The sequence below is a fragment of the Rhinolophus sinicus genome, chromosome 1 (assembly GCF_057876585.1).
Source record: "Rhinolophus sinicus isolate RSI-liver-muscle chromosome 1, RSI-T2T, whole genome shotgun sequence".
Classification (NCBI taxonomy): Eukaryota; Metazoa; Chordata; class Mammalia; order Chiroptera; family Rhinolophidae; genus Rhinolophus; species Rhinolophus sinicus.
Window position 1 is genome coordinate 116,204,834 of NC_142501.1, and position 27,732 is coordinate 116,232,565.

The 27,732-nt window shown below is 43.7% G+C and overlaps 1 protein-coding gene across 9 annotated transcripts in view; it reads right to left on the reverse strand.

Annotated features, from left to right (window-relative positions):
• FRMD4A (FERM domain containing 4A) overlaps window positions 1-27,732 on the reverse strand; it is a 565,607-nt gene that overhangs the window by 260,218 nt on the left and 277,657 nt on the right. For 2 of the 9 annotated variants that reach the window (XM_074324778.2, XM_074324779.2), the window contains exon 1: window positions 13,682-13,849. The exons of the other annotated variants lie outside the window; for them this stretch is intronic. In XM_074324778.2, the coding sequence (XP_074180879.2) occupies window positions 13,682-13,834 (153 nt within the window). In that variant the 5' untranslated portion in view covers window positions 13,835-13,849. Of the gene's footprint in view, window positions 1-13,681; window positions 13,850-27,732 lie in introns of those variants that run through there. 9 annotated transcript variants of the gene reach the window in all.

Sequence of the window (27,732 nt, forward strand, 5' to 3'; positions counted from 1 at the left end):
CTGTGTCCTACACAACTAGACTGAGAAACAACTGGCTTGAACCAGAGTGATGGGATGGGTAGGCAGAAGAAAGGGGGGAAAAAAGGTACAAAGTTCCGTTTATAAGAGCAATGAGTACTAGGGATGTAATGACAGCATGGAGAATATAGCTAACGCCGCTGTATGGTGTATAGTCAAGTTAAGACAGCAAATCTCAAGAGCTGTCATCACAAGGAAAAACCATATTTTTGTTTCATTTTTTGTATCTGTATGAGATGGTAGATGTTAACTAAATGTCCTGTGGTAATCACCTCTGTGTGTGTGTGTGTGTGCGTGTGTGTGTGTGTGTCAAATCATCCTGCCATACACCTTAAACTTATACCATGATGTATGTGTCAATTACATCTCAATAAAAATGGGGAAAAAAAGAAAATTACTAGCTGAGGAAAGAGAAAATAATTGTGGATGTATGTCTGGCTAGTTTTCGCCATGGCACAGAAAGCTGCAAGTTGAGTTAGGGGTAGGTTTTAAGATTCAAAGGCACTGACTTGAATTTCGGAGCCGCAGTAAGCCCCAGGAGAACAGCACAAGGCTGGATGAGGAGACAGAAATGGCTGCTCCCGGGTCTCCGCCCTCAGCAGGACCTGGGAGGGCAGAGAGCAGGAGGCGCCGAGCAGTTCTGAACACTGAGGTGTACAGTAGGTTCCACATTCAGTTCTGATGCTCCCTTTGCCCCACCCCCCGCCCCGCCCCCAACCTGGGTCACCTCCTCACACCTGAGAACCCAGTGTCTGCTTCTCCAGAACATTCTTGTTAAATAACTGGCTTAGAAAGTCACGGAAGGAATTGCAGGCTTTGAACCTGAGGGTAACCCAAACTGGTTATTGACAACACGCTCGACCTTCTCTCTGGCAGATGGATGGCTCTCGCTCTGCTCAGACGTGTGTGGGAAGGAGACTGCCTTGAAGCTGAAAGATGAAATGAATAAGGAGGTCCCTTTCAGAGGTTACACTGCCCAAGTGTGGGATTCTTATGTTGATGAATCTCACCACTTGTTTTTGGTTTGTCCTTTGTCATAAGCAGAGTCCAAACACAAAGGAGGTAGCGTAACTCTTCCTTTCCTGGGGAAAGCGCGATGTCTCCCATTGAGAGTCTAGTGGGAACTGGGAATCCTTGGTTCTATTTCTGGCTGCGATATTAATCAGGATGAGCCAATCACTAGCTTTTATCTGCCTTCAGTTCCCCATTCCATTCATTTCTATTTTTGTCCTTGTGTCTCTTTCGCCCCCAATTCTCTCTCTCTCCCTCTGTACTGTCAGCCACTTAGAAAGTTGATCATATATGGTAACTAGGGACACATTGTATGTTTTTTCTCCCACACCTTTTCCTTTGCTGGCAATGTATTTCCTATATGGAAACCCTCCCCTTTCCTACGGCCTAAAGAAATCCTGTCTGTTCTTCATCTTCCTCTGAATCCTGCTGAGTACTTGTTCCTTCCTCCTCTGAAATCCAACATTTGCTGCTGGAACTTCTCGCTTAGCCTCTACAGGCTACTGCTATGCATGCTAGTTACCTTGTGCTAACTCCCTGCCTGATTTACCAGTCGCATTGAGAGTTGTAGCAAGTACCTTATTCCCTTCTTTCTCTCAGTATCTGCACGGAACTGAGCAGTGTGTGTTGCTTGAAATGTAAAGCAGTAATGTTAACAGCAGCAACAACCACCTTTTTTTGCACCCTACTTTTGCGGACGGTGGGATTAGGAACAGTCTCCCCAGAAGGTACCACCCTGGTGTGTAGATTATTTGACACTGGGAACAAAATTAAAGCCCAATAAACTCAAGGAGAGTTTCTTTTACGTCCCCCTTTCCTATCTAAACCTGTTCAGATAGAAAAAGCTGCTTCAAGAAAAGAAACTTAGCACATATGAATTAGGTGTGTCAGACAGAGGATCCAAGCAAAAATCCATTTGCTAGATTTCCCTTTGTGTCCCACTGTTTCTGGATGGCCCTGTAAGAATTTGTTTACCAAAGGTTTGCTCTTCCTCTTCTACCTGTGAATTGCCTACGTCCCCTCCTTCATCCAAAATGACATGTGTATCACATTTTGCCTCACAGTCTTTGGAATTTCCATGTTTATGTGAATTCCTCAGATGCATGTATTCAAATTTGACTTTCTCCTGTTAATCTGCTGTCATTTGAATTACTCAACCAGGCAGAAGTACTAAAGGGGCAAGTTTCCCCAGCCAGACACTGTCGACCAGAACGATGCGAAGAGCGTTACATGCAATAGCTCACTCATTACAACGAAATTTTGAGGTCTTATTTATCCCCCTTTTGCAATGGCAGAAACTGAAGTCCAGTAACAATGTCATGGTCACACAACTAGTAGGTGCTGGAATTGAGACTTGGTCCTAGAGCTAAAGGATTCCATAAGTACCATGCCACCCCGCTCCCATCAAGAAATACTTGGTGACTGATTCAAACAACAATGAGACAAGACAGGGACACCTGAATTTACAGCTAACGTGGCTGTAGAAATGGTGGGCAGGCCATCAGAACAGAAGGAAGAATGAGATGATGTAAGGACTCCAGGGAAACAGCTGTGCCGTCAGCAGGTTCGCACACTGGACCCCGAGGACCGGCCATATTGCCTCATACTTCAAACCCTGAACTCTGAAGTCAGACTGACTGGGTTTGAATCTTTGACAAGTGATTTAGAGTTCCCTGTGACTCAGTTCCCTTGTGTATAAAACTGGACCATAGTAATGGTACCTCCCTCCTCTAATCGTCAATTACCTTGACGATTAAATATATATATATATATGCACATATATTGAGCCTTAAATACATGTCCACTATTATTATCAAGAACCTTTAACTAAGACCAAAGTAACAGAATCTATGCTTAAAGCCAGAAGTTGAGCATTGCCCCAGAAGGATGTGGGAAACACCTCTTTTTTTATCCTTCAATCCCAAACACAACAAAGAAACGGCAGACAGATCATTTTAGAAGAAGAGAAAGGCAACCTGATGACTGTATTTTAAGGATTACTAAACATGACAGCGAGTGCTGACCGGAAACTCATCATGACTGGGGTGAGAGAGAGGCTATGCTTAGATGGCTGTCCTAGCCAAGGGTGGGCACTGGAAGCCCTCCTGTTGGTAGACCATGAACGCTGCGCTGCATGGTGAGAACTGGTGTTTTCTACAGTTACTAGACAGAGCGATGAAGAACAGGCTCAAATCTGGTCTGTTTGTTTCTTCCCAGCTTTGTGATCTTGGGCTGGGTGACCTAACCTCCATTTTCTTATCTGTAAAATGGGTAATCATAGTTGCTACCTCATGGGATCATCAGGAGAACTCATGCACAGGTAAAGAACTTGAAACAGAACTAAATAAACATCTTTAATTTACTTGACAATTTATAGTTATAACCAGTCTAGACAAGTAATTTCCTTGGGAGGTTGAGATGTGGACTTGACTGAAGAGAAGGGATTATTACCCTATGAGTTCACAAGATTCTCCAGCACTCCAAGTATTTTATTTTATAAAGTGGCTTAAATGTGGGAATTTTACTGGACAGCTTTGGCTGGAATTCTCAGAATCCCTTCTTCTCAGCACCCCCCTCCCTCCAGTGTTTATCAGATAATGTCTATTTGTGTTCAAAAGCTGTGATTTTTGTTAAGATTTGATGTCCTCAGGTGGTAGGCTCTGAATATCCTGTGGAGATCTGTTAGAGGAAGGCTAAGTTGTATCACAACAGCTGAGCCAATTTTTCCCAAGGGTTTACCTAAGGCCTCATGGGCACAGGAGGCGAACTAAATATAACATCAGTTGTTAAAAGGAGGCCACACCACCCTCATCTGCATCCTCGATACCTCCCCTGGAGTACACAGTGAGAGCTGGCTCTTCAGTCCTGCTTCCTGGCCTCGATTTGAGCCCTTAAATGAGGTGTCAGCTACAATTTGCCTCCCAGGGCTGACTATCAACAAGAACTTCCTATTTTTCAGAAAATGCTTGCGGGTGCCTTGCGCTCTAAACTTGGCCAAGAGAGAAAACAAACTGCAGGTTATTTGGCCCAGACCAGTAGATGCTGTGGGAAAGCCCCAGAATAGGGAAATCACAAACAAAATGCTCGCTTAAGGAAGCACAAACAGAGCTGCGTGGTGTGGGAGAGGCAGCCCCCACGCTTGGATCAGGCTCGCAGGAAGGAGAGAACACAGGGCCCTTTAGATTTCTAGGAACCACTCATCTTGTGACTTTCTTTCAGCTGAGTCCCCAAGGCATCTGCTACCTACGACACCAAAAATTGGTGACTTAGAATCTTGGGTCGCAGCTTGCTTATTTCCTGATAAAGCTGTGAAAAACTTCCTTAAATTTTCCTGGAAACCTAAAGGAGGCTCAGAAATAATAATTCTATCCAAAGTTTGATAACCGAGGGCTTTTTTTCCTTCTTTGAGAATATTGTTTTGTATCTGCACTCATTTCTGAGGTGAAATGATATAAAAGGATTATATTTGCTTTTACTTGGTAGCAAATGAATACATTGATAATGAAGGCTTAACATTTATTGAGCATGCACTATTTATCAGGCTTGGTCTAAGTATTTTACGTATAATGTATCATTCAATTTAAAGATAGCACTATGTAGTGAGTATAGTTCTCAGTTCCATTTTATAGATGAGAAGATTTGGTCTGGGAATTGGGATTTATACCTAATTCACTGAGTCCAGGGCACACGCCCTTACCCCAGGCTCAGCTGACTTTTTGTGATAGAAATGCCAACTACTCATCCACTGGCTCTTCCCAGCGGCCTTGGTGTTGGGGGCGACCATGTGATCACATTCTGGCCAATGGGATGTGAGCAGAAGGGAAGACCCATAAAAATTCTTAAGGGTGCTTCCCTTCTCTGTCTTCTTTTACTCAATGAACATGCTGCTGGGACCTCAGAGGAGGGTAGAGTCACAAGATAACCCTGAATGATCCTGTGGGAAGCTGTCTACAAACCAGAATATTGCTGGACTTACCATGAGTGAGAAATACATTTCTGTTATGCAAGTCATGGAGATTTCTAAGGTATCACTGAGGAAGCTCAAGTTACTTTAATTGAGGCACTCTACAATAAAAATGAATCAATTATCCACAGTTAAAAAGTGATTGCTAATGCATCCTTATGCCAGAATTGCCACCTAGTTCTAAACTGCATGTTTTCTCTCATTCTATCCATCTGCAGGATGTGAGGCCAGTAGGATATTCTCCTCTAACTCAGAAAGATGATAGAGGCTCCATATCCCGTTTCCATCTTCCAAAAGGAGTCAGCATGACATGAAAATAATCAGCTTGCAGAATCATCATTTATTGGGGACCCATCTGGTGTGGTAATGAGCTCATACCCTTGGGAATGAAGACATTTTCCAGCTGAGGCTGGTTGGTGAGGTTTCCAAAATAGGCCAGCTGGTTTTCACAAGGTCCAGTGAGGGGTTAGGACAATGCTTAGTGAAGAGCGTCCAGGGGTCAGGCAGTATGACCACCATTTTTAGAAATGATATAAAACACATTACGCCTATTAAATAAGGATACCTAATTGGTAGGCCCAACCAACTCAGTATTCTTGTCTTCCCATCTGCTGTAGCAACTGTGGGTTGGCACGCTGTTATTCCTGCCCAACCCCCTTTCACTCCCTCTGCCTGATTAACGATCGCTGCTCATGAAATACCTCCTCAGGAAGCCTTCCCTGTTATAAGCTTTCCCTTATCTCAAAACAGGTAAGTTCCCCTGTTACACCCTTTTAGGCCACCAGGTACCTTGTCCTCAAAGCACTGACACCTCATTTTAATTTTACATGAATCTGTGTAATTACTGTGTTAGCGCTGTTGAGCAAATGAATGATTGTCAGGTCTCCACCATTGGGATGTACCCTCTATAAGAATATGGAATCATGTTTGGTTTTGTGCACCATCCCATCTCCAGAACCGAGCACAATACCTGTCTGGCACATGGCAGCTGTTCATTCATCATTTGTTAGATGAATGAACAAACACATGAATGAATAAATGAGTGAGGGAAAGGATGAACGAAGCTTCGTTGAATTAATGGGGAAGCTGAGGCAGGAATATGTCGCACCCTACTTCGTTATGAAAGCTAGAAATATAATTTAGAATACTTGATGTCAGCATCTGCCGCGAGCCAACTTCTCCCAAGTGAGTCTGTTGACAGGGCCTACTCCAAATCTCCTGGCACGTATCTCGCTGATTGTCCCCCACAATAAATGTCGATGGCATGGCTGCCAAGATTCTTCCCCATAGGAGGCCAGCCACGAGATTCTCAGAGCCCAATGCAGTGTCCTCATTTATAACCCTCCCCAGGGGTATTGAGAACCAAAAGTAAGAAAATGCATTTGAAAGCACTCTGTGAACTCTAAGAAGAAATGCAGGTATGTTTTTCTTGAAGTTAGGATGCATGAAAAGTTGTCTCTCAATTGATGGGATTTTGAAATCACACCACTTTATGAAGAATAGGACATTTCGAGGCTGCTAGGCAGACTCTCCATCTAGTTAAATATCTTTTTTTTTTTTTAAGACAATGGCAGAGAAATTAGGTTTCCCATATTCTCCGTCAGCCCCATCCCAAGAGATCCCCCACCAAACAAACATACAATTTAAGTAAAAAACTGACTACACCCCTTCCAATGGGATTACTATCTCCAGACCCCACCTAAGTAGAAATTTAGATGCCCTCATTATTCAAAGGTAGTTTGATGTTGGTCAAAAGCTAAAACGCGGACTTGATTTTCACAATGCTTTGAAAGTCGACTAGCATATGTTGGGAAGAACTGACCTAACGTGAGAGATGGTTGATGTAACTGACAGTGAACTTTAAACATCCAATAGTATTATTTTCTCACTGGAACCAGGAAAGTGCTTTCAAGGAGGATGAAAACATACCACATGTCAGACTCAAACATATTTTATGAGCAACATAAAAACAGAGCTCTTACATTGTTTGCAAATACTGTCCACATCAAAGAAGAGCAATTAGAAAATTCAAGAATGAGTTTTGCTTCCAATCCTATTGCAAAGATGTGATTCTGTATCAACGTAAGAAAATACTGTGACAAGCAGGCTGTGTGACATTCTAGCACACTGGTGGGAATGCAAACACATCATCCTTTACTGATGGACACCAACAGCCCTAATGACTGCCAGAAAAGGTTCAAACAAACAAGCGCACACACTTGACAAAAGTTACAAACAAATCTAATAAATTCGCTAATTGTTCTTCTTAGTGCAAGCCTTTTTTCCCTCCTTTAACCATAACACATGTTGTGGATCATTGGAGAAAAGTCTAAGCCCCATACCATATGCAGGCATTAAATAATACAAAGGGCACAGCCCTTTGAAAACATACATCGCCATAACGAAATGATGAAAGGGGAACAGCAAAAATAGCAAATTGAGAATCAAAGCCTAACTTTCCACATGTGGGAACGTTTGTTTGAATCATGGCATAATCCATCCGTCCCAGACTGGTTGTACTAGTTGTTTAAGAGGATGCAAATGAATCATTGAAAACTCGAACTCGTTTTAGAGGAGTTTCTCATCATTAGGAGAATTTACCAGCGTCGTTGTAACTAATCATGCAGCTAATTGATACAGTTGCATTTGCAAAATAGATCACGGTTCTAGAACCTCTCAGTATAGAAGCACAATTTCTACTAAGAAGAAAACACACACACCTTTCTCTGGGACGACAAACCCCCTCCCGGAATGACAAGGCGATCTCATAGGTTAGCTCACTTGTTGTCTTGTTTTTCTTAAAGTGTTTGTAGAAAATATGGTAGATATAGGTCATTGCAGGTCTGGCTCTGTGGACCACCAAGGGTTACTGTAAGAGCATTGGGTTAGAACTGCTATATATAAAGTCTCAAAAGGACTCTCCCCAAATTCCTGACACTTGGATGGTCCCTGTAGCTACTGGTCCATATTTCCTTCTAGAAGCAGCAGTGATCGGTGAACCATGGCTGATTTTAAAAACGGTGTAATAAACCACACTTCTTGGAGGAACATGGGGAGGTGCCTGGGACGCTGTCCCTCTCTTGGCTTCTCCTATAAAGCTTGCATCCTAAAATCAGGAAGACCAGGTATTCTGCATCTTTTGTGTTTTGTCCAGCAGGTATTAGAAAATAAAACACAACGTGGACAACTCTCATGAAGTGTGCAATTTAAGCAAGTGGACCAAAAATTAAAAAGTCAAAAAAAAATAACTAATGACATCCAACTTAGAAAAATAATAATCTAAAACAGGCTTCCATATGCCATACACATGTTCTGCATCTTTGGGGCCAGAAGCAATTTATGGCATGGCAGTAATTCTGGTTGTTGGTCTTATTTATTTTATTTTTCCTGTAGTTCATACTGTACAACCAGAGATGACGAGACGACGGGGGGGTGGGGTGGGAGGGTACAAAGCTGGATGCTCTGTGAAGCTTCCACTTCAGTTGTGACTAATGTCTCTTTCCACCATAACTTCCCCTCTGTTAAACTTTCCTTTTTGATCAGGTGGCATTGGAATGGCTGTGGGCATTTTTCAGAATTCTGATAAGGGGAAGTTGAGTTTGGATGCATGTACTTTGGGTTTAGTGGGATGTGTTTTTGAGGTTCACAATCACTTCCATCTATGAAAAGACAGAAATGAGTTGTACCAGTGTAGGCATGGCTTCCAGTCAGACCCCCTCACCCAAAAGTTGTCCATGAAAGTACGGGGCGAGATCTTAACCAGGTATCGCTACAGCTCACAGCGCCTAGCTATGGAGCTATGTGGCATCTACATAGGAGGAATAAGGTTGAAAATGCTAGGAGCCAGAAGGTAGTCAGTGGAGAAATCTTCTAAGTATCAGACGGTAATATTATAAGTAGAGGGTTCAGTTCTCATAATCCCCAGTCGAAAGGGGAAGCTTGTCCCCTGTCAGGAGTACATAAATATACAACATACCATTATAAAAGCACCATGTAATTTTTTTCTTTATCAAAAGAAATAGAATGCAAGTGAATTTTTCCAGAATTCCGGTGGTTAGAGGATACATGCCTGTACTTTTACTATAAACAGCACGTTTGTTCAGTAATACATAATATACAAAAGAAGCACGAGAGAAGGCTTTCCTAATTTGACAACAACTTTAAAAAAATCACATAATATTTCCAATGACCAGCTGGGACGCTGAAAGAAACTTTTCTAAATTAACACTATTGAAAGGACAAATTTTGATCAGCTATGCTAGAGGAAAGGCCAACTTATCTTCTTGTCTCTCTACAGAAAATATTACAAAATCATTTGAAGAGATCAAAGAGTAGGCAACCAAAATAAATAGGGAAGAAAAAGTATTAAGAGATGTGTTTGGCAACTGATTAGTAAACTTGTGTGATTTTTCTGGATTTCGTATGCTTGTGAGGTTTGTCAGCTTTCTTACATCTGTAATGTGCTGTAATCTTCCTTGCACACCTAAATTTGTATATACCAGGGGTGCCAAAAAAATGTATACCAGTGGACACTTTGGTCAATGTTGCACAAGCAGTAGTTCACCGTAATCAGAAGTGTCTGGATGCTGATGGTAACACTTTGAGCACCTCTTGTAATTGCAGACGTCAAACGGGACTTGTATTCATCTTGTGTTATTGGTATATATGGAGTATTAAAATTTTAATACCGTTTTCCTTTCTTAAAATGTGTATGCATTTTTTTGGCACCACATATATATGTTTCTCCCTTTAAAACTGCCCCGTGATTATGGGGGTTTCAGGCTGCATAATTAACCTTGGTCTGGGAGAGAAACGTCATCAGGACGTCCTGAGGAAGAGGCCCTTCAGACAGACCAAGGATCCTGCAGAAAAGAGCTGGGAGCTGTCTGCAATGCTGCAGCACACCACAGCCACTGTCTGGGGACTGTGACCGGGGTCTGGAAATGAGGACAGTTTCCCTCCGGAGCTGCAGCTGAATCCTGTTCTGGAGAAGGTCGCTGCCAATCTGAGTAACAAATCTCACCGTCTTTGTGGTTTGCGGTAAACATGTTCGTTCTTGCAAGGATCAGAAAAGCAGCTACCACTGATTGAGTGCTTCTGAGTTAATCCTCATGATGAGCTTGTCAAGTCATTACCTCTGAGCCTTAGTTTCCAGGGCCCACCTAATAGTTTTTGTCTTCTATTAGCGGTTCCTACTCATATCATGAGTCACGTGCTAAGAATGCAGATTGCCAGGCTATGCCCTCAGACATTTTTCATCATTAAGTGTAAGGTGGGGCTCATGACATTAATACATATATATTTTTAAAGTGGTCCCCAGTGATTCTAATGCTGCCTATTGGGTTTTTTTTTTAAAAGTACCTGCTGACCGCTGACAGTAGAATGAGCCTCCTTCGGCTCAGACTCTCTCCAGATGGACTGCTCGTTAGCATCACCCGGGAAGCTTTCACAACACACCAATATGCAGATCCCCGATCAATTAAATAAGAATCTCTGGGAGTCAGGCCTGGGCATGGGTGGCAATAAAAGTCCCCAGTTGAAAAAACAAAAAACAAACCAACAAACAAAACAAAAACAAAAACAAACAAAAGTCCCCAGATGGATTTAAAGTCCAGCCAGTGTTTGACAGACACCACTTCAGCCAATGGAGAGAGTGTAAACCATGAAATCTATGAAATAACAGAAAAACTATATTCTCAATCTCTGACCCCTGTCCCGGGCACAGAGCTCCTGAAACCCTTGCAATTTCCTAAGTGATAAGAGCATCGGGAACACCTTTTGTTCTAATATTTGGTCTTTGACCCTGGCTCCTGACACAGAGCTCCTAAATACCTTGGAATTTTCTGAGTGATAGGAATGGCTTTTGTTTGAGTGACATGATATTGGTTGGACTCCTGAATGGGGGCTGGTCACCGAAAAAAACCAATCCATGATTAGAAGCTTGGAACTTAAAGCCATCCTCTCGGAACGGGAAAGGGGCTGGGGATTAGTTACTGATCGATCATGCTTACTTGAAGAAGCTTCCATAAAAATCCCCAAAGTACGGGTTTCGGAGAGCTTTTCACCAGGCTGACGAACACATCTATATGTCAGGAGGGTGATAGTCAGTCCTGAACTCCCTGGGGACAGAGGCTGATGCACTCGGGACCCTCCCAGACCTCACCCTATGTATCTCTTCATCAGGCTGTCCATCTGTGTCCTTTATCATATAATAAAAGTGGTCAGTGTAAGCGCTTCCCTGCGTTCTGGGAGCCTCTCTGGGAAAGGATGAAATCTAAAGAGGGAGGTCATGGGAACCTACGATTTGTAGACACGTTGGACAAAAGGTGTGGGTAACCTGGGAACCTACTACTTGCAGTCACTGTCTGAAGTGGGGGCAGGCTTGTGGGACCCAGCCCTTCACCTGTGGGGTCTGCACTAACTCTGGTTAGTGTCAGAATTGCTTGACGTGGAAAATCCCCACATGTGGTGTCACAGTGTTGTGGGTGGGAGTAGCTTGAGAGTAAAGGGGCACACAGAGTTTTTCCTAGACAACGGCCTGAACAAAATATATAAAAATAGCTATTAGTCCCCTTATCACTCACTGATAAATAAAGGCACGCTTGGTGAACTTTGCCCAAGATAGAAAATGTAAGAATACAACATATTAAAAAACATTTGCCATTCATACATACTCGCGTAGTTGCAGCACACTTTCACACATGTGCCGTTGTTTAATTCTTACACTGCTGTGAAGCTATTACCCCCACTCTCTCAGGGAGAAAGCCAGGGCCAGGCGACAACTGCTGCTCAGCGAGTGTCTGAGGGACTGAATAGAGGTTGAGCAGAAACAAATTTTTCCCCCAGAGCCTGGTGGAAACAATTCAATGTTCTTTCTCTTCAGTGCACTTATAATATCAAGGGAAGTCCTGAAAAAGCCCCCGGAGGGGGGCTAGTCCACCCTGCTTCCTCGATTTAGAGTCCTGGTTTTTATATCACTAGTGGAGACAAGAGAGAAGGCAAACAGGAGATAAACAGAAAGTGGGAGATGAGGTAAGAAGCCAGGCTCCCAAACTCATTTGCAATCCCAGCAACAGCTAAGAAGACAGAATTATCTGGACTAAGAAATTACTCCCAAACACCACGCTGCTTGCGATTTGACTGTAAGTCAAATGGACCCACCAACCATGTGACTGACTGACTCTTCCATCTGGGAGATTTCTTTTCCAGAATTCTTTCAGATTCACATCTCGTCATTGGAAATATCGTATACATTTTTCTGATTGCTGTCAAATTTGGGAAGATTTCTCTCAATTTTTTCTATACGATCGATTACAGACATGTTTGCTTTTAATAGTCAAACTAGAGGTATGTACCCTTCAAACACAAGAATTCTGGGGGGAAAAAAATCTCGATTCCAGAAAACACCTGAAAGAGCTTCACTTCCTCTGCCTGTGGGCAGATGCAGAAGCAGGAGCAGGGACCCTGAAGGGGTCCCAGGAGGGCTTTGCCCCTCTGTGAAATCAACCCAGGGCTCTTGGGTACATCTTCCAAGGAGCTGTCACTTCAGTGCAAGCCCAGACATTCCACGAGGAAGGGTGGGGGAAGGATGGCTACACGGTCCTGCATTGTTTAGTCATTACAGCTCATTAAGGGATTATGCACCGCCAAACTACGCCTAAAAATACAAAGGCCAGCTGTGCCTGCTTGGTTCCAAGCTGTGTGGAGAGCCAGCTAACAAGGACAGAGGGCCAAAACCACTCAAGATGACTTAGTGAAACACACTAGGTTACAAAACACTGTCAACTGAGGAAGAGCTGGTCACACCCCTTCAAGAACCAGGTCAGGGAAGGGCTGTGCCCTGGCTGCTTTGCCTCCAGGCCCCCCTCAGTCCGTCTGGCTCCTTCTCTCAGGCTGGGCTGGGGCTGTCAGGATGCAAGTCCCCCTGGCAAAATGACTCCCGTCTGGACAGATGGAAGGGGAAACCAGATAACCTTCTCCTCTGTTTTAAGCGCTCTGCAGGGCCAACCAATTGACTCAGAAGGGCCACCTTTCTGCAGAAAATGTTCTCTTTTTCCCACATTTGAGAAGAGATTGTGTGAATGTCTGACTTCAGAGGCTGCTGTGTACGCCACCAAAGGGACAGGGAGGTGAGGACAAAGACGCCATGTGGTTGCTCAGCACTCTTCCTCCTGCAGCCTGTCTCCACAGCCACATGCCCCTTACCAGCTTGTCACCACCCCAACACACACACACACACACACACACGGAGAAAACAGCATCTCTTGTGAGAGGAACATGAACTCATGGAAACAGCATTCTTATCTTTGGGGCCAGAAAACAAACAAACAAACACACACACACACACACACACACACACACACACACACACACACTTGGGTTTAAATCACAGGGCTCTGTCATTGATCAGCTGGGTGACTGAACAACTTCAGTCCTTCTCTGAGTTTCAATAACCTCATCTCTAAAATGGTGACATAAGTACCTGCTTTATTGGGGTGTTTGGGAAACTGACTTAGATAAAGCTTACAAAGAACCTCTCACAATGCCTGGTGTCTCGAAGAGGATGCAACCACGCCCCCTATTTATTCTAACAGGCTTCATAGTCCTACACATGTGACAGCAGTTTCCCCACCATTTACCCCCATTTCTCATGCTGTAAAGAGACATAAGAGGAGCTGCAGGTCCCACCTGGTAGACAGCCCTGGAGAAGCACCATGGTTTCAGCATCAGCTGCAGGAGATTTCCCCCTCGGCACGTCCTCAGCGCCTGGCAAGTGAGGTCCCACACCAGCCGGTCCCAGCTACAGAGCAGGTCCTCGGTGCCAAGCGCCCCTGCAGCCATGCCGGCTTCAGGCCCCGCCTTTCCCCTCTGGTCCCAGGCCCCACATACAGGGCTGGGTTCTTTTAGTAATGCAAAGTTCAAATGTCACTAGATTTAATCAGGGGAAGGAAAAATGCAGTCAAAATAACTCTGTTCCCTCCTGTTCCGCTCTCCTCTCCCCTACCTTCCCTCCCCACCATCTCCACTAATCTTTAGGGACTCTTTTCCCACAAGGATTAGCAAGTAGCTCCTAAATCAAAATGTTTTCTCCCTGTCTCTGGGGACTCTCCAGGGACAAGGTGAAAACAAGTCTCACCCTGCAGATAACTGCACGTCCATCCGTCTCCATGGACTGTCAGGACACAAAGCCGGCTTTTTGGGCCGCATGGAGGGAAGAGCGTGAACCCAGAGTCATCAGTGAATTCTCCTGGCTCCGGGAGTCCGTCTAGGGTGAGAAGCAAAGAGGAGAGAGCCAGCCTCCAGGCCAACATTCCGGACGCATTCCATCCATTCTCTTAACTCTTTCAAACTTAGAGGACCAAAGAGTGTCTGCAGGGTGAAGCAGAAAGCCCCATCTGACACCAACCCTGGAGAAATGGCCATTTCTGGGGCCAGTTTGTAAAAACCCAGGCAATTTCTTTGGAAATTTCCCAAGTTGAGGTTAAGATCAGAAGGGCAGTAAGAAAACTTATCAACTTCCACAATTTGGGAGGAAAGCAGATTAAAGGCGATAAAGGCAACATACCCCACATTTCCCCACGATAGGTTGCTTTCTCTAAAAGCTTTTGGGACTTTATTACATATTGGAGAAGTCCTCTGCGAACCTTGACCCAAAGAAAGACACCCACCTGAGCATGGGACAGCTATTGGAGATGTCAACTCAGTTGTTTCGAGCTTCATTATTCTAAACCGAGTTTCATAAGGGCATCTGCATCCTAATTTAACAGATTCAAGAGCAGGAAGGGGAGGCGACAGGTAGAAAAGGTTCAGTCACAACACATCCTGGCCAGTTAAGAGAAGGGGCATGTTTAGTCTTAATAGCATTTTGGTTGCATGGCCCTGAAAAACCATGGAAGTTACTGAGGCATAGCTATCTTTTGCATATTCTTTTCATTCATTCATTCATTCATTCATTCATTCATTCATTCACATCTCTTCAACTTGAACCTCTAATATCATCAGAAAAGTAGTACAGCATATAACTCACTAACCTACTGGAATGTCCTGAAGTCAGACATACCTGAGTTTGAATTTGGCCCTACCACTTACTGTGTGACCTTAGACAAATTAATTTACTTCTCTGATTTATTTCTTTATCTGTAAGATAGGAATCATATGACCTCACAGGGTTGTTGTGAGGATTAAATGAGGTCATGTACTTAAAGTGGATTACACAGGGTGTAGCATGTAGCTGGTTTTATTATTTTTTTCTTTCGGAGCACTTATGATCATGAAATTCAAGGACATTACCTACCACTGATAATATGAAACTCTTGGATCATTGCAAAATTTGTGTTTCTTGAAATTGTCTTCTCTTAATCCTTTTTCTCCTTCTGCTATGGATTGATTCATTCATGAATTAATTTAATGGGAAGACAATGTTCATTAAAACTCTGCCTTGATGAATTTTATCATTTTTCCATGAGTAACAGCTGTGGAGTACAACACTATGCATGCTTTCATTCCTGTATATTATTTCTTTATTTCCATATACCTGTAATAGAAGCTGGGGGGATCCTAAGGAATCTTGCTGTGCTACAAATACCCCCATCAGCAGAGATAGTTTTATTTAAGAAAGAAAGGAAGAAGAAAGAAAAGACATGAAAAGAAGATAGAAAGAAGCTAAATTTAAAAACAGTTTGTGGAAAATAACTGTTCCATTAACATTAGCTTTGGTATTTGGAAAAAAAAAAAAAGAAGACCAGTTATATCTTTGCCTGTGCCCCCAGCGCATGCTCTCCCCCTTCTGAGGATTTTGGCTGTGAACCAGGCTCTTATCCAGAAAGTGTAATTATGGAATCGATAGGGACAGTTTTAAAGGCACTGTTTACTCTCTACATTAAATAATGTGACTTTAACGTTTTTGTAAAGTTAAATCTATATTTAACTTATGATTCAGGAATGTTTTAAGTCTAAAGGTGCCATGATAAGCTTTTTAAAACCATGCCTGAATATCAACGTATTAATTCCTGAGAACAGAGACACCTCCTCAAACTGCCCTGAAGTCTTTCCCATTCGTGGGGACGGGGACATCCTTTGCAGAGACCGGCTCTGGAGCCTGCAGTCTGAGCCTGGCAGCACCAGCAGACATCTTCCAGCCCTGGAGAGCACAGGTGACAGGGCCTGGTTGTGCCCCATCACTGGAGGAGGATGCTGTCGTTTCGCTGGCCCACAGTCGCACCTCTGATTCTGCCCTAGACTTTAGGTTGCTAATTCAGACTTTCACAGGGCAGCTTCCCCAATGGCATCAGAGAGGCTGTGCATGCAAATAGCATATGACCATCCACCATGCTGCCCTTGCTTTTAAAAGGGATTTACAATGCTCAGAGCAATTAGATGCAGATGTGTGTGTGAGTGTGTATGTATGTGTCTCTGTGTGTCTGTATATGTGTCTGTCTGTGTATATCTGTGTGTATGTATATGTGTGTCTATGTGTATATGTGTCTCTGTGTATCTGTCTGTGTGTCGCATGTGTAACTGTGTGTGTTGTGTGTGTGTTTGCATGTGTGTCTGTGTATATGTGTATGTGCAGCTGTGTGTGTGTCGTGTGTGTGTGTGTGTGTGTGTGTACCTTCATGTTACACAGGAGTGAACCACCGTGCAGAGGGTCAGAGTGGCCTGCCCGGGCCACATGCATATCGTGATAGAGCCGGGACCTCACTGAGCAGGGCTCACCAGGCAAATAAATGATCTGGACTTGTCTTACTGACTCCCAACTCCTTTCAATCACTTCCTTTATTCTTTCCTTGAAAGACATAGAGACTTGGGGTTTTCTAGGCCGTTCACCACTTAGGCAGTTAATCACAAAACATAAGAGTAATGACTCAGGGACTTCCTGGGTCTCCAACAGGTGGGCAACACCACTGGGATACCTGGAAGATATAATTAAGGGCAATCACCTTATCACGCCTCTTTTCATGAACTTTTTGGCTAATGTTTAAAGGATAAAAAGAGTCTAAGGATGGAGTTAGCTGGCAAGGATTGAGTCGGTTGCTGTGGGTTTGCCGATCATATGCCCTGGGGGACATTACAAGCAGAGCTGAGGTCTTGGTGCTGGGGTCCCACTTGGGGGAAGGGACCTAGGCTGGGGACTTTAAATCTGGTGCTGACCTTGGAGGGAGGCCGCCGGCATTGTGAAGCCCGGAGTTCCCGCCCAGCACAAAGGCAGGAGTGAGGAGTGGGACTTTGCATGGCACGAGGGGGCACGCAGGGCACGCACGGACTGGCGCCTGTGCCCCCACCCACCTCTTCCAGCTGCTCTCACCCATCCAGCTGTTCACCTGCCCTGTCTCCATGCCCACGTCACTGTGTTTTCTGTCCCTGCTCCTAGGTTCTCACTCACTGTTTTTGTAAAGACAGAAGAATATATATTTTTAAAGCCATAAATGCCTTTGCCTGACTTTAGGGATGTTTTCAGACATAATCGCCGCCTTGAGAAGGACTCGGAAAAACTCTAAGTTGCAAGTAACACAGCGCAATTATCAACAAAACTTGCAAACACATAAAGACACACCCAGGGAGAAGGATATTTATAGTCACCAAAGAGATATATTCAGAAATGCAATGTAAGGTAACCTGTCTTAATTATTTGGTGATTATTTACGGATTTTATTTTACCATATAGGAAACGTCAGCTGTAAGAAGTCAGCTACTGTGAGGAACAAATAGCATTTTTTAAAACAGTCTCTTAAATGTGTTTTTTTTTTAATCTTTCCCTGATAGAATCTGGAGGTAAAGGGCAGCTTCTCCAACATCAAAGCCCAGTCCAACTGAGGCCCAGTACCAAGACATTTCAACCAGAATAAAGGCCTTATTATCAGCCACAGCTGTTCTCTTGGAAGAACTAAAGAGGATCAGTAGACCACTTACTGCAAAGTGAGCCCGAGAAGGTGCTAGAAAATAAAAACATCCACAACAGTGAGCAGAAAGCAGGGTATGTTCAGAAACACCCGTCAACCATATTTTCAGGCTTTGTAGAAGGAAGATTCCTTTTGGGTTTTGTGTGTAGTTAACTTTTCTGTGCCACATGTGGAGCTTTTCAGCTCTTAGCTACTAACTCACATTTTAATTCTGCATTCTCCTTCTGACCTCGAATATAGGACCCAAGGTTAGGTTTAAATCTATTGTACATTTTGTTCTTTCCATCCATTGAATGCATTTGTTATTAAATCTCCATGTGTAACCAAATGCTGGTCTGGGGCAGAGAGCTGGAAGTTTATTCGTGAAATGAAGGTGGCCCATAACTCTTTGTTAGTACTTAAAAAAAACAAAAACATTTTATTGAGATATAAATTATATACCGTACACTTTGTCCATTTAAAGCATACAATTCAGTGGGGTTTTTTTTTTTTTTTAGTATATTCACAGGGTTGTAAAACCATCATCACAATCTAAATTTAGAACATTTTCATTGCCCCCAAGAAGAACGCTGTATCCATTTGCTGGCATGACCTCTCCCCATTCGCCACCCTCCCCAGTCCCTGGCAGCCACTAATTTACTTTCTGTCTCTGTAGATTTGCTTATTCTAGACATTTTATATCACTGTGATCTCTGGGACTGGCTTCTTTCTATTAGCATAATGTCTTCAAGGTTCATTCACATTGTAGTAAGTATCAGCACGTCATTTCTTTTTCTTGCTGAATAAAAATCCATTACATAGCTAGACCGCATTTTGCTTACCCATTTATCCAGTGGTAGGCATCTAGCTGTTCCCACTTTGAGGCTAGTATGACTAATGCTGCTATGGTTCTTCATGTATACGTGTTGGGTGGGTGTAATTTTTTCATTTCTCTTGGGCAGACACCTGGGAGTCGCACTGCTGGACTGTATGATAACGCCATGTTTAGCCTTTTGAGGAACTGCCAAACTGACTTCCATAGCCCCCACACCATTTTGCATTCCCACCAGCAATGTATGAGGGTTCAAAGTTCTCCACATCCTTGCCAACCCTGGTGTTGCCTATCTTTTTGACTTTAGCCATTCTTGTGGGTATGAAGTGGTAGCATTCTTGCTTTCCTAACTGAATTCTGTCACATGGCCTTTGGGTAGGCTGGGTGTGGGCAGCAAGCAGAAAGGACTGGCCTGCAGGTGCTGGCCTGCCGTCCCCTGACTTAGCCGCAAGCATGTGGCAACAGACAGACTCTGGGGAAAGAGAGATAGACAGCACAGAAGAGCCCAGCATTTTCTCTTCCTTTGCTAAGAGCTCCCCTCCTACTCCTTCTGCTCCTGACACACTCACGCCCACCATCTGAGGCAAAAGTCCAGACCCTTTTGGAAGTTCCCATTTGTCACTTTATAATCCCTCTGCCAGCTCTTTGGGAAAGGGATATTTAGAAATAACACTTGCAAGGTAAAGTGAGTGGGCGACATGCAAAACCCAAACCCAAACAATCTTCTGAAATCTCAAGGCGTTTCAGGACTGCTCACTAACACATTTAATCCCATAGCTGCGTCTGGAAAATGTCCCAGCTCTGACAAAGAGTCGTCATTGCGTCATCATGCCTCAACCTGAGAACCCGAGAGACCCGTTTATATAAATGCTAGGGAATGCACTCCGGTCATCTGGGTGTAGGAGAATCATTTTTTAAAAAATGCTTGGCTGTGTATATAAAAATATTTTGGGTCCTGGGAAAGTAGAGGGAGGCAGGAGCTGCCCTCTGGCTTAAGCTCTCCAGAGCTGCGTGCCAAGAGCTATGTTTAGAAATATTTCCCCCAAGCTCTACAAACCATTATACAAGTGGTCCTACGGCTGTAAAAGTGATGTCATCCTATCAATTACCCTGGTTACCAAAGTAAGTTCTCATAGACATGCCAGACCCCAGTAGAAATAAAATCAGGGACATCTGAATTCAATCAGTCCAGGCTCTGAATGAGAAAGTCAATGACCCCAACTCCTCTTTTCTTAATCTCTTATCATTTGGTTCCTATGGACTCAGTGGCCAAGGATGGTTTTCAAGCATATATTTTACAACACATGTTTACGTGACCACAGCCTTATGTGAACATATATAGGCCTTCCTTTTATTTTTTGGTTTTTTGTTTGTTTTTCAGGAGTTACAGACCCTTGAAAGAGCAATCATCTAGGGCCTGTCAGGAGTGGAGTTGTGAGATGGGGGGTCCTAGTCACAGAAAAAAAAAAAACAAGGGTCTGCCTGCTTGAGAAACGGGTCTCTAATGAGAATGGCAAGAGCTGGAGAACCACTTCCCTCTCACAGAAGATTAAGAGGAGTTAATGCTCAGAAGAGAGTTGTGGAGAGATAATTAACACTTTCCTCCAAGTGGGAACTGACAAGACCTTAGAAAATCAGTGTCTAGAAGTGGTGAAGTTAACATTGCTTCTCCAGGCATAAAGGAAGGCAAGTGGAATCTACAAGAGGTAAATAGGGATAAGTACCCTTAGTTTTTACTTGTAGCTTAAATTCCTTTTAGCCCTTGACTCAAGGGCTAAACTCGACTGCAGGTAAAGTAAGTTCTCACTTAATGTCATTGATAGGGTCTGTAACTTCAAGAGAAAGGACATAGAATGAAACCAATTTTACCATAGGCTAATTGATATCCACAAGAGCTCATCAATGTTATAAGCAAATGAAGTTGAACTAAATGATGTCAAGTAAAGGCTTGCTCTAATACGTATGTTGTTTATAATGTCGGAGGGTTTTCTTTAAAAAAAAAAAAGTTACTCATTTCTAGTAGTCTTTTTTCTCTCTAAAACTCCTAATTTAGCAATCTTACCTTTACTTTTATCACCAGTGTCTTGCACTTAATAGGAATGGAATGAATACCGAATAAATGAAAGTGTGTGTTTTATATAAAAGCATAGGCTTGTCACTTTTCCTGTGGCTCCTGGGTGACACGCCTTCACAACATCCACCCTGCAGTAGTTTAAGCTCCCTAACGGTTCCTTGTGTTTTGGTTTCTGAAAGAACATTAGCATTAGCCCTACTCCCCCTTTCTTATTTGGTAATGAAGACATGACACACTGACAAGACAATGCAGGAGGCTGATGAATGGGCATGGAATAGCCTTAATAATGTAGGTGGGGTCGGTGTAATTTCTGTGGGTCAGATGCAATTTTGGAGAGCTAATGACTTCGGGAAGCCATTTTTCTAGGCTACATTTTCGTCCCAATGTCTTAGAATGCTATTCTCAAGGGGAAAGGGGACGCAGCGCTGTAAAAGGAGTCTCGCCATCCGAGGAACCCAGCTGGGAGACAGTACTGTGTGGTCCCACCCTGTGCTCTGCATCTTGGCATCACCGAGTCCAAAGGTCGGGACTCCAACAAGCCCACAGCTATGTCTGGTTCTAGAAACTGTATTCCAGCGTAGCTATGGCAACAATCCATTTTATTCTAGTCCGTTGTGTTCTCTAAACTTAACAAAAGTCCTCTCATGAAGAACACCCATAACAACAACAACAGAAAACCCCACACACATAACACAAAACCAAAAGCAACCATGAGTTCCCTGGGTTGAGCTGGTCAATGGGGATTGGATTCGCTAATGAAATGAACTTCTGTATTATAAATTCCGAGTGAGCCTACAAGCAAACCCTTTGATTTATACCAAATCAGACTTGTTTTAAGATAAGCTGCTTAAGTTTATGAGTTGCCTAGACTACCACTGAAGAATTTAATACTTTCTCACTAAGCTTCCTTGTGGATGAAAGTATTTATTTGGAGTGCTGCTTTATGGAGCTATTTAAACACTACGTAGTGTGCTCTGTTTGCCATCGCGTCTGGCTGAGAATAGTAGAGATGGCTTAGGATTTAGCAGCAGAGCTTGGAAAATGATGAACAATATCGGCATTAGAGAACTAGGCAAATTATAGTTAGGAAATCGGGACAGAGTCTCCAGAATTGAAAGGTCAAGGTGAATCAATGAATTCAAAGCAGGCAATCACACTATCTGTGAATAATGAATCCAGATCTCAGGTCCACCAGGAGGTCCACCACTCGGTGGACTGAGAGCAAACACAATGAGAGATACGTGACAAGGCGAGCTGGTGTGCTCACGGCTGGACGGAAGACTGAAGGGAAAGCAAAGCAGCCCAGACCCTGCTCTACCTACCAGGAGATTTTATGTCCTTCCTGGTAGCACAGTGGTCAAGCTCCCTGTGGGACACAAGTCACCTGCAGGTGGAAGCATGTGAGTGAGGACCTGCCACAGTGCAAGTGTGCAGGGGAGAAGGAAGTGAGGTCCTGCCAGGTCACTTGTATGGCCATCTGAAATGCCTGCTACAGTTATGCTCCAGATAATGACGTTTTGGTGAATGACGGACCATATACAATGGTGTTGCCTCGATCATCATGGAGCTGAAAATTTTCTATTTCCCCGTGACGTTTTAGCTGTTGTTCTAATGTTATTACAATGTGTTTGTATTTTAAACTAAGTGTTATTACAAAAGAGCCAAAAAGTGAAAAAAGATCGAAAAGTTTATCAAGTAAAGAAGTTATAGTTAGCTCAGGTTAATTTATTATGGAAGGAAAAAGTATTTTTAGATGTAAATGTAGTGTAGCCTGATGTACAGCGTGTATAAAACCTACAGCCGTGTACAGTCACGTCCCAGGCCTTCACATTCACGCCCCACTCACTCCCTGACTCACCCTGAGCAACGTCCAGTCCTGCGAGCTCCATTCATGGTAAGTACCCTATGCAAGTGTACCATTTTTTACCTTTTATACCATATTTTTACTGTACCTTTCTCTATTTAGATATATTTAGATACACAAATGGATACACATATATCACTATTACAGTGGCCTCCAGTATTTAGCACAGTTACAGGCTGTACAGACTTGCAGCCTAGGAGCAACAGGCTGTACCATAGAGCCCGGCTGTGTGGTAGCCTAGACCATCTAGGTGTGTGTACGTGCGATCTATCACATCTGTACAAATCACCTGACGAAGACACATTTCTCAGAACGTATCCTAGTCATTACGTGACACGTGACTGTATTTGGATCTTTTCTATGTCCTCCCGATTTCGGACAGAGGCCAAGCAAACCATCTAAGTGCAACATTTGACTTAACCCAAGGCTCAGTGTGTCCCTGAATTTACAAGAGGTTCTTTTCCTCAACTGGCAACCCTGAAATTGGAGAGGCAGGAGGGCCAGGGAAATAACAGATGGAAAGAAATGGAATTCCCTTTAATGATTCAAGAGAAAAAAATGTAATTACAGCCATCCAGGACATGAAGGCATCTGAAAATCTATAAGGGAAACCAGCTTAGACCTTATTGTTTGATTTGTCATGAAAACCAGAATATAATGAATTTTTTTCTTTAAAAAAAAAAAAAAAAGGTCTCTGTGTGGTATAATTTGAGGTAATTTCCACTACAGGAGGAGGAAATTGGATCCGGGTGTTGCTTATTTCCCCCTTGATGAAGAAACAAAGGTGATGATTTAAGATTCGCCTGCCTCTGCCGCTTAGGAGCTAAGTGCCTTCTGTTAGTGTCTCTTAATAAATGCGGGACAATGGCCTCATTGTACCACAGCTGGGACCAGGCTTCTTGTTAATTAAGCCCCAGTAATGGGCAGGTCTGCAATCTCCTCCTGAATTTGACCACAATTAAGTGATCTGAGGTACTCTCTCAAGGGAGCAGTCTTCCTCCACCAAAACTCAGAATGGGTTTCAAAATGTGAAAGCCAGGGCAGCCCACGTGACAGGGGTTTCATGAAACTGAGCATGTGTTCAGAGCCCAGACCCAGGCTGACAACCCCTCCTCATGCCCTGTGTGACGCATGGAAGCATTTACCTGTTGGGTTTTACACTTCCCCAACCTTCTGGGTTTCAGACATTGATTCTTTTTTTAAAATAAAAAATTGTGGTAAAATATACATAATATAAAATTTACCATTTTGACCATTTTTAAGTGTACAGTTCTGTGGTATTAAGTACATTCACACTTTTGTTCAACCATCACCACCGTCCATCTCCAGAATGCAAAACCGATATTCTGTACCCATTAAATAATTACTCCTCCCAGACCCTAGCAACCACCATTCTAGTTTCTGTCTATGCATTGGATTACTCTAGGTTCCTCATATAAGTGGAATCATACAGTATCTGTGCTTTTGTGACTGGCTTATTTCATTTAGCATAATGTCTTCAAGGTTCATCTATGCTGTAGCCTATGTCAGAATTTGCTTCTTTTTTAAGCCTGAATACTATTCCGTCATATGTATATATCACATTTTGTTTGTCCGTCCATTTATTGATGGGCACTTGGGTTGTTTCTACCTTTCGGCTTTTTTGTGAGTAATGCTGCTATGAACTTGGGTGTACAAATAACTGTTGGAGTCTCTGCCTTCGTTTCTTTTGAGTGTATATTTAGAACGGGACTTCCTGGGTCCTGTGGTGATTCTAGATTGAATTTTTTGAGGAACTACCATAGCATTAGATACTCATCTTCTCTACCGCTTCTGCCCTGTTTGGTCTCCAGGCCTCTCCTGAGGCAGGTTGGGCCTTTGCCCACAGACAGACATGCAAAGCTGGCATTTAGCACTTGTTGCCCCAATGAGTCCTGCTGCGTGGGCCTGGGTGAGTCTGTGCTCAGCTGCATGCACACGCTTGCCCTGCCCTTTCCTACAGCTCCTTGGTCTGCATTCTCATTCCTCGGCTGGAACTGGAGTCCAGCTCTGACATCCAGCCCTTGTATTTGGGGCCAAGGCACCTGCACGGACCTCGCAGTTCCCTCTTCCCGGATGCTCAGCTGACCACTCTGCTTGTCATGACCATGGGCGCTGCGTGGTGAGGCAGGCTGGTCCCTCTACCGAAGGCCAGGGACAAGGGAAGGAAGATGGGCATGGGTGGTGCCCACTGAGCAAATGGCACTGGCTACAGGCTGATTGAGGCTGCGGCCCCATTTGAACTACCCTGAACATAGGTTAGTGGGTGTGAGTGAGCGTCAGGCATCAGGACGTGGAAACCACTGCAGAGCGATTAGGATCCTTTCTGATCTGAACAAGGGCCCCTGACTAGAAACGTGGTTAGCAAGAGTGAGGCAGGGTGTCAGGACTGCAGCCCCAGCGGCTCCAGCCTCTGTGGGAAAGCAGACACAGATCAGGGCTGAGGGCACCAGCCTCCTGGTTCTGCCTGGGCTTCGGAAGAAACAACCACAACCTGGGGTCATTAGGCTCCCTGGCATGTCCTCAGCCATTGGGTACCAGGCTTCTGAGCCAACGGACTCTGCCTCCTGCAACTCTGCCAGACTCGATCAGTGCCGACTTTGGAATGGAGTGCTGGCAGTTTTCACACCTTAGCTGGGCAGCACTACAAGGAGAGGTCTGCCAATCGGCTCTAACTGAGGCCCGTTTCCACCCCTAGTGTGCCCACTGATGACAGAGAAACCACCAGTGGCTTTGGGGGTCTCCATTACCTGGAATGGCAAGTGTGTAGGGCCTGCCTGAATCTCGCACTAATCACTGCCTGCTCCCTCCCCCAGGAATCATCATTTCAGCTCCGTTAGTAACCTTCCCTTACCTGGTCCCTCCTTTCCATGGACCAGTGTTTGTCAACCCTGGCTGCCCATTAGAGTCACCTGGGAAGCTTTTACAAAATGCTTTCACCCAGGCCCCACTCCACATGCTAGCCTGCCTTCACATCTCCTGAAGGGCAGGGCGTGTGAAAACACAGCTCTTGCTGTCCTCACCCTAGAGGTTGTGACTCAGCAGGTCTGGTCACAAATGCCCCAGGCATTTGCATTTCTACCATATTCTCAGATGAAGCTGAAACTGCAGGCCCAGGGACCACGCTTTGAGAACTACTAATGTAGGTCCACGATACTCCTTAATTCTTGGATTTAGGACGACTGAGAGAAATGGAAGTGAGAAATACAGTGTCACTCACTGTGTTTACTGTTTACAGTTTCATTCTTTGACACCTGTTTCTATAGAACTGCCATTTGCCTCTGAGTATCATGGAAGAAATATTCCAGCAGAGAGGCTGGCCCATGGTAGGGGCTAATAAGTGACCCCTGCCCCTTACACAGAATGGAAAATCAGCACTTAAGGACCTTCTGCCCAATTATTCCTTGCCCTCTACCCTGAAAAAATAATTAAGTAGTTCAAAGAAACATTTTGTTTAAAGGAATTGAATGTTTCTTCTCACCATGAGGGCCCACTTGTCGACTGGGAAAGCCTGACAGTTAGCAACACATGTTTATTTCTAAATTAAAATGGTTTCTTATGATGTGATATGTCAGTGCCTGAGTTCCCCAAAGGCAGGAATGAAGCAGCCACACTCAGACCCTGAATTACTCACTCCTTTGTCCCAGAGGCCCGGAGGCCAGAACATTCAGAGGTTACAATTTGCCCTCAACAAAGAGCATTTAGACTCCTTTTTGGAAATGAATGACTCATCTCTCGGTCATTTTCTTGTCTATCTCCCTTTTCTCAATGCTCTCCCCTAACCATGAGGAAACTGCAGGGCACACACTTAGTCTTCTTTATCTCAGTGCACAAGAAACACAAACGTTGCTGATCTCAGAACCTGACTCCCTGTTAAGGACATCCTACAATTTAAGGGAGCAAGATTTCTCAGCAAAGCAGAAAGTAGAATGATGTCAGAGTTTGCTTCCCACCTACAATTAACTAGGTCACAGCTGTACAGGAAGAGGGGAAAAAAATTTAAATCTCTCCAAGGCAGGAGCACTTGATATCATCTGTGGACAAAAAATAAATACTCCATTTTCCTTTTTTTTTTTTTTTTTTTTAAAGGAGAAGGTCTAAATCTTACAGAAACAAGAACGTTTGTGATATGATAGATTAAAAAAATAATCTGATTAGTTAATAGGTAAAGGCTGGTGTCTCAGAACTATTTATGTTATTTAATATTTCAAAAAACATAAAGGGAAATGGAAATGATCTCCTTCATATACGCCTCTAATCCTTGAGAGGGTGTATTTAGGGTTATGCACAAGCCACAAAGATTCCCATCTGGTCACACAAGGGTTACAGATGTTTTTTTAAGACCCAGGATTGTCTCAGGTCCGCAGGACTTCCAAAATTGGCAAATTCTCATAGTGGACTCTTTGACCTTGGTAGGACGTCAAGGAGAGAGAGACTACTTCAGAGTGGGTAACATTTTTCAGTACCCATGGTATCCAAGGAAGGCGTGCTTTTCAGAAGTAACATGTCAATGTGCGACGTCCCTTCCTTGCTCTCTTACGACCTCCACACACACCACGGCAATTTCATTTCTCATTGAGTGGCTTGGACAGTCACACTGATCTTGCCCAAATGTTTGTATAAGTAGTCATGGTAAAGATGATAGAGATAGATAGATAGATAGATAGATAGATAGATAGATAGATAGATAGATAGATAGATACTGTAGATCGATATAGACAGATATAGAGAGATAGACAACACAGCTATATAGATACACAGAGATAGATATAGAGATACACAAAGATAGGATAGATATGCGTAGATGATACACAGATAGAGATATATATATATATGATGGATGATGATCCCGGAAATAAAGATGAGAAAAGTGATCTATGTCCATGTACCTCAGTTAGGACAGTAGAGTCTTGCTTTATTCAAAGAGTCCTACATGGACCCCAGCGTCAGCACGACCTGGGAGCTTGTCATTAATGCAGATTCTCAGGCCCTGCCCCAAATCAGAACCTGCATTTGACAAGATCCCCAGGTGATTCCTTTGTACACTTACGTTTCAGATGCACTGCTTTAGAA